The sequence below is a fragment of the Haplochromis burtoni genome, unplaced genomic scaffold (genome assembly GCF_018398535.1).
Source record: "Haplochromis burtoni strain Fernald_Lab_line unplaced genomic scaffold, NCSU_Asbu1 Contig_311, whole genome shotgun sequence".
NCBI lineage: Eukaryota > Metazoa > Chordata > Actinopteri > Cichliformes > Cichlidae > Haplochromis > Haplochromis burtoni.
Window position 1 is genome coordinate 139548 of NW_024582672.1, and position 7193 is coordinate 146740.

Here is a 7193-nt window from a genome sequence, read left to right on the forward strand (position 1 = left end):
ACAGGCTGTTCATGCTTAACAACCCTCCAATGCTTCCTGGATCGCTCTCTGTGATAACAACGAGGATATTTGTTGCTGCAGAATTCCTTCCAGTTCTCTTCTAGAAAGGGAGAAAACCTCTATGTTAAATTAATGGAGGGGTGATTGCAGATTGTAATGTGGGGGGGGTCCTCCCAACCCACTGTAGTGCAACATGATCCTACTGTCTCTGTATTCTTGTTGAGAGATGACCCAATGCCACAGTACAAGGTGTTTGGCTCCCTCTTGTGGCAGAACCGGGTGTTGCAGTCCAGGGGATGTGCAGCCTATGGATGCATGGGTGGCACATGTTTGACCAGGTGTCATGTGGCTGGACACCGCTGAGGACCTTCTCTTGTGGGAGATGCTAGGCCGTCCTCTTCCTCTGGGGGACCAACTGTCTGTGACTGGGGGACCCTGAGTGGCAGTAGGTGGGATGTGCTTTCTAGGCCAGTGGGTTTGGATACTGGGATCCTGTGGAGCTGTCTGCAGGGGATTTTAAGTGTCAGCATGCTGGCTGGTGCCCAGTGACCTGGACAGACATGCAGCGAGCGGGTGGAGGTGTGGGCACGGCCTGGGTCTATGAAGGCACAGCTGCACGGCGTCGCCCTCGTTCTTTTTCTCTTCACGCTGCCGTGGCAACGGTGGTGCCAAAAGGGCCAGCGCCTGGATGCACTCATCAGAGATGTCACGTTTCCTTTTTCAAGAACACCGACAAATTCCGCCACCTTACCTCGCGTCTGGACGATGGTGCTGAAAGCCCTCTGTGGCTGCTCCGGTGAGGTGGAGACGTGATGGAGCCCAGCTCCTCCCAAAGCTCACTGCCATCAGTTGAGCAGAGTTTGTGGTCCCTCAGATCTGTCAGTCCATGTACACCTTTCAGTTGGACAGTTTCACCAAACACTCGCTCCCTTACAGCCCTGCAGTGGCTCTCTCTGAAACAGCCTCTCAGCCACACACGGCTTCAGTCCCCTGTGAAGTTTGGAGCGTCATAGTGATGTTTCTTATTTGGATCATTGCTCCTGTACAATAAGAGTGTATTTTTCAGGGGATGCAGTTTGATGCAAATCATTCCAAACTGCACATAGTGACAGTGATGGTGTGCTAACTCTGCTGTTGTCCCTGGCAGCACTGGGAGAACTGTGTGGCTGCCCAGTCCTTGTTCCGGAGCTTTTGCCTGACTCCGCTCAGCCTGCAGACTGAGCTGCTTCCATACTTGGCCAAACTCACCAACCCTATGAGGAACCAAGGTAAGGCCCACGGGTACACGGGGGGTACTTTCAGGGAAAACCTGTTTTATTAAGGAGTGGAGTTTGCAGACAGTTCGTTTGTGTCACAGCACCTCATTAGAAGTGTGATTCTGCAGCATCACTCGCAGGATCCAAACAACACTGACAGCGCTCCAGTTGTTCCACTTTTTGTCATGTTCCACTTTTAAAATGGATTAAATTCACTCAAAGCACTCAACAGTTTGAAGCACGTTTCCCTTCATCATACGTGCAGAATGATGGAATAAGGCTGGAACAGGAGAAAATGTGCAGCACATGAAGCGCTGTCAGCATTTTCCAGATGCACTGCAGTGTAGCAGTGACACATGTAGTGACACAGCGTTAGTCAAGCCTGTTTTCACTGGAAACTTTCAGTATAACAGTTTAACAATACCTGAAGGAACTTCACAGTATTGATACCTGAGCACGCTGACCGTGAACAAACATCCTTCCTGGGATGTTGTTCGATCTTTTTAACCAGCTGCTTAAAGCCCTCCGTTGCATCCATGTCAGTTCCAGTCACAGAGAGGTGCAGCAGTGATGCTCGGCTGGGCTGGTTGTAGTTTTTGCCTTAGAGCAAAGCAGGTTTGTTGTTTCCACCTGTCACTGTTAGCTAATACATCACGTCACCGTATCCATAACTCAGTATGATTTAATTAATTGTTTTTGTGACTCGTGTGAAAATGATTCCTGATGTTGTCACAGAGTGACACAGACAGCACAGCTGTGTGGCCTCCTTACAGAGCTCAGAGCCGAGCATCATTACTGTGAGAATCACATGTTGAGTCAATGGTAGTTGTTGCAGTGAACTGAGGCATCACTCACATACCTGACGTAATGTTAGTGATGTTAATGTGCTGAGCACAGCTGTGGACTCATGTCTGTGCTGCTCTGTTCCTACAGACCAAATAACATTTATCCAGGATGTGGGGCAGATGTCACTGAGGAGATTCTCCAGCAGGTACCACACTCTGTCGTTTACTGTCAAACAGCACAGGATGTCTTTATTGTCACTACACAGTTGTCAGGGAGCAGGTAGAACAGGAGTGATTGGACTGAGGGTTGGATGGCTGTTTTCTTTCACCAGCTGTTTGGTCCTTGTTGCTGTTCTTTCTTTCGTTTCCTGGAACATGTCAGTAGGTTGGACGTGGTGCGCTTGTTTTATCAGCTCTGTTTGTGTGGCTACAGCAGGCTGAGGTCATCATAACTGATCAGACCGAAGAACAAATGTTTCTGTTGTTTTAACAAAGTAACGATGTCTTCTGACAGAACGGTAATAATGCCAACAGAACTTTGTGTGTTCTACTACAGCTGCTGCAGTGTTCATATTTGCTATTGTTACAAATGTACATGTTTTAAGAGTTTTCTTCTTTTGTCTCTTTAAAGTTCTAGTTGTGCTCCTGTTACCGTGGATACTGTAACACATCATAGTGGTGTCCCGTGTCAGTGACCTCGTGTTTTAACCTGATCTTTGACCTCTGGTCTTTGGTTTGCTCTTGTGTGTCCAGATTAAAACCAGAGGCTCTGACTGACAAAGAATCAGGCGAGCTGGAAATGGACAGTGAGGTGGAGGAGGTGAAAGAGGCAGGTGGTGCTGAGGAGGGTCTGCCAGCCAGCCAACCCCAGCCCACCTTAAATCAAGTCCTCCTAGAGGACGAAGACCTGACCATAGAGGAATACATCAGTGACTGAGCCCTCTGTGCTGTATCCACTGATACGTTTGTGTTCTAGAGGAAGTTCTCTGCTTTGTGAATAAGTTGTTGAAGTTGGTACTTTTCAAGGTCACAAACCCACGGTGGCCCCCAGCGTGACTCCCAGCAGACCCAGCTCCTTCCACAGATGAGTGTTTCTGCCTCTGAGGTATCATCATCGGTCCCACAGAGCCTGCATGTCATCCTGTAGTTTTACACAGGCTGATAATCCTGAGGATCGTTCATCGTTACAATAATCTAAAAATCTCTCAAAGTGAAGCTAAATTATTTGGTTCTGTCAGTTAAACTTATTATTTATTGGTTTTGCTGAGTGACTGTTCAGGATCGATGACTGTTCCCTGTTACAGTCTGTTTAGTAAAGGATCAAGTGTATGAATAAATGTAAGAAATGAATGCAGTCTTATTGTTGGACACACCTTCTTCCAATATTTACTCAACAGTTTCTAGTGACGCTCTGCAACATGCTCCATCTGCTGATGGTGACTCACTAAACTCCTCCATCGTAAAGTTGACTGCGTGAATGAAACAACCAGAGTGTGATAGCGTTGAAAGCAAATGTGGACTATTACAGAAACATCTACAGGTATAAAAACACAGCATCACAAACTGTGATCCTCCCACACACCTGTCAACAGAACCTGTTTCACCTGAGCACCACTGTCAGTCACACGGTGCTGTTAGCATCACGCATGTGCCTTTACATCGATGTAGTTTCATGTCAAGCTTATCGCAGCCTGAAGGAGCCAGTGCTGAGAGCTACATCTGATTACTTGTTGGTATATTTGTTGTAGAGAAATGACCGAAGTGCTGCACTCTGATTTATTCAGGTTGTGTTGGACAGAACTAGGAGACGTCTTGATGCTCGATCATCCAGGTAAGAAAATCCAAAGGTTGATTCTGTTCATGTGGACGTTTCAGTGGGAGAAACGTTTCATCATCATCAGGTGACTTCTTCTGTCTCAGCTGACTGCAGGTTTCCAACCTTAGAAACAGGACATGTGCACAGTGACTGAAACTAGCAGCACTGACTGAACACTGGGCCGGGAGGTCAGTTCCATACAGGGATGCTTCCCCACACTGAGGGCCCAATGGATTGGGCCATGGAAAGTTTTGGAAAAAGGTTTATGAAAACATGGATGACCTAACAGCGCCACACACGGGAAACTTAGGCTTTGTTTTTGTACAATGAGAGGAAGTGGAGCCAGGTCGTCATTGGAGTTTACTGGCTGATTCATCACAAGAAACGTCAGTCGCAACCACGGACTTTAATATATTGAAGAAGTGTTTTGTTTTAAATAAAACTTACTCTTTCTTTCTTTCTTTGTTTTTTTTTTTTCTTTTTTTTTTTACAAATGCTGGTGGTTGTTCATTAAACTTCATTTGCAAATGTGACCTGTTCAGAACTAATGATGATTGTTGGTAAGTTCAGCACAAGGAGCTGGGTCAGGTCACCTACCAGTGCGAGGCTGGTGGTTTGATCCGCGGCTTCTCCAGTCTCCAAGATACTAACCTCAAATTGCTCTCTGGTGCAATAATGGGACTGAATGTCAAGTCAAGTCAAGTTGGCTTTATTGTCACTTCAACCATATACAGTTTAACAGTACACAGTGAGGCGAAACAACGTTCCTCCAGGAACCAAGGTGCTACATGCAACATAAATTTACAACATAATTTAACAGAAAACTCTAAACTAGCTAACTAAGAGGCCTAGTTAGCTGGCTAGCCGAGACAAGACAGACTGACCTAACATAAATTACAACATAAATTAATAAAAAAACAACTAAGGAAGACTTTTTTTTTTTTGTTATCAGACAGCAGACAACAAAGTGCACGTGCAAATGTGCAAACAAGAGCACAAGAATGTGTGACAATGTTAGAATAGGTGCTTATATTTGAATTGGTGAGTGAGATGTTCTAGTAGAAAAACACTATCAGCACCATTTACAGGGAAACGACTAAACCGGGATGTTAGTTTGGTCCTCACGTCTCCGAGTACAGTTTACTCTTAACTCATGTTGTTATGCCCGTCATTGTGGAGGAAGCAAAGAAAGAAAAATGTATATGAAGAAATATTCTTGGGTAGATCGTCTACAGAGACATCCCCCCTTAAGCTTCTCTTCCACGTTAAAGAAGTCTATAACAATCTGTAACCATGTTTTTACTGCACAATCAACAGTCTGACGCACAGCCGTCTGATACACGCAACAGTCAAAACTGTTAGAGAAAAATGTCTTTTAATAACAACTTTCTTTATGCTGATTCTACATTAGGGTAGAGAAACAGCAACGCAGAGCTGTGTGTTGCCTGAGCAGAGCTGTGTGTTGCCTCAACAATGAAAATCATGTAAATTAAGATGAGAAATTAATTGATTGACTTCTGTAAATGCATCATATTATATTCCGAGGTGTTTTTAAGGTATGAGTGTGTAGACTTATAATAAACAATAATAATGCTGGTTAATAAACTTCCCAACTAGACACATAACGATGAACTGTTGAGTGCAACTTTTATTTCTGTGCTGAGGTATTTAATCTTCATGCGACTACTCTTTAAAAACGATGAAAGAAGCCTGTGTAAACAAACATAACCAGTTAATATAAAAACCAGTTAATCTGACACACCGGAAGTCGTTTCGTGTTGGCGCGTGCACTGTGCTGGAGGTTTCAGACGCGGTTGGTCGCTGCTGGGCGAAAAGCTGTTTTTGGACTTTCTAATGTGTATTTTTACTTTCTTTTTTCCGTCTCCGCTCTAACTTCGCAGGTTTCGCTCTGAAACTATAGTTTCATTAAAACGGATCTTCATCCGGGTCGGAGCAGACGCAAAAGCTTACCTTTGTCTCAGGTTCGCAGGTAAGAGGAAGTCATTCAGAAAACCGCATAAATGTTGACATTTTAAAAACACTTCATATCTTTAATGCACGTTGTTTCTGTCACATGTCGTCTAATAATCACTGGTATTCTTTTGCTTTGTGTGTTTAGTCTCTGCTGTGTATGATAGTTTTGTTAGCCTCCACTTAAAGTAATGTAGTCAAGCTAGCCCCCACGTGCTGCAGCAGAGAAGTGATTTCAAAATAAAAGCGGCGAGCTGGCCAACGTGATTTCAAGATGAGCAACGAAAAAGACGAGATACAGACTCATGCATAAATACAACAACGGAATATAAATGTATGCAAAGGTAATAATTAGAAAGTAGCATTGATGCACATAATAAATTGGAGAATAAGACTATGTATTAACATTAAAAACAATCAAGTAGGGGTTTCTGAGTTCAGCGTGGACGTGGCTGGAGAGTAAAAACTGTTCAGGAGTTGTCCTGTGTGAGTTAGGTCGTTTGGAGGTGTGGCCCCTGATTGACCTGAGGTGCGTCTGGAGGGCAGGGGGTCAAACAGGTGGTGAGTGGGATGTGAGGGGTCACCTGTAACAGCCCTAGTTTTCCTGAGACAGGAGGAGCTGATGATGACCTCGAGTGGTAGCAGAGGGCAGCCACTGATTTTGGTCAGTGTTAATGAGCCTCTGCGCAGCCTCCTTGTTCTCTTTTGGCCCCTGTGTACCAACACCAGGCAGGAGGAGAGCACGCTCTCCACTGAGGAGTGGTGGAAGGCCAGCAGCTCCTGGTCCGAGTTTTTCTTCCTCAGGACACGGAGGAAGTGCAACTGAAGTTGGTGGCGACGTAGGTGCCCGAGAAACCTGAAGGTGGAGACAGTTTCCACCTGTTTTCCATTTATAATGAGAGGGAGTGGACTCGTCTGTGCCTCCTGAAGTCCATGATGAGTTCTTTGGTTGGATGTTCAGTTTCAGGTGGTTTTCTGAGCAGCAGCAGGACAAATTCTCTACCTCTGCCCTGCACACTGTCTGATGTCTGTTAGAGATGAGACCAGCCACGGTGGTATCATCGGTATACTTAATGATGACGGTGGTCGGGTGGGTTGGAGACTGGGGCCGGTTGGTGAGGAGGTCTTTGGCCCAGGGGAAGGTGGCAGAGGGGATGTTCTGGTGGTCCAGTTCGTTGATTTTTGGGATTTTTGTGTTAAATGCTAAACTGTAGTCGACGAGGAGCACCCTCACGGAGCTCTTCCTGTTCTCCAGATGGCTCAGTGCTCTGTGGAGGCTGATGGTGATGGTGTCAGAATCAGAATACTTTATTGATCCCTGGGGGAAATTATTTTTTGTTACAGTGCTCCATTATAAACCAACAT

At 45.3% G+C, this 7193-nt stretch overlaps 2 protein-coding genes across 5 annotated transcripts in view; both read left to right on the forward strand.

The window, feature by feature from the left end:
• rad17 (RAD17 checkpoint clamp loader component) overlaps window positions 1-3572 on the forward strand; it is a 21224-nt gene extending 17652 nt beyond the window's left edge. The window contains exons 14-16 of one of the 2 annotated variants that reach the window (XM_014340138.2): window positions 1148-1268; window positions 2190-2247; window positions 2795-3572. In XM_014340138.2, coding sequence (XP_014195624.2) covers window positions 1148-1268; window positions 2190-2247; window positions 2795-2978 — 363 coding nt within the window. In that variant the 3' untranslated portion in view covers window positions 2979-3572. Of the gene's footprint in view, window positions 1-1147; window positions 1269-2189 lie in introns of both variants that reach the window. The other variant, XM_042228195.1, reaches the window with a different exon arrangement.
• A 1241-nt stretch (window positions 3573-4813) lies between these two features.
• The window catches only part of ccdc125 (coiled-coil domain containing 125), a 32829-nt gene continuing 30449 nt past the window's right edge, over window positions 4814-7193 (forward strand). For 2 of the 3 annotated variants that reach the window (XM_005942462.3, XM_005942464.3), the window contains exon 1: window positions 4815-5847. The gene's annotated coding sequence lies outside the window, so the exon portion shown is untranslated. Of the gene's footprint in view, window positions 5848-7193 lie in introns of all 3 variants that reach the window. The other variant, XM_042228202.1, reaches the window with a different exon arrangement.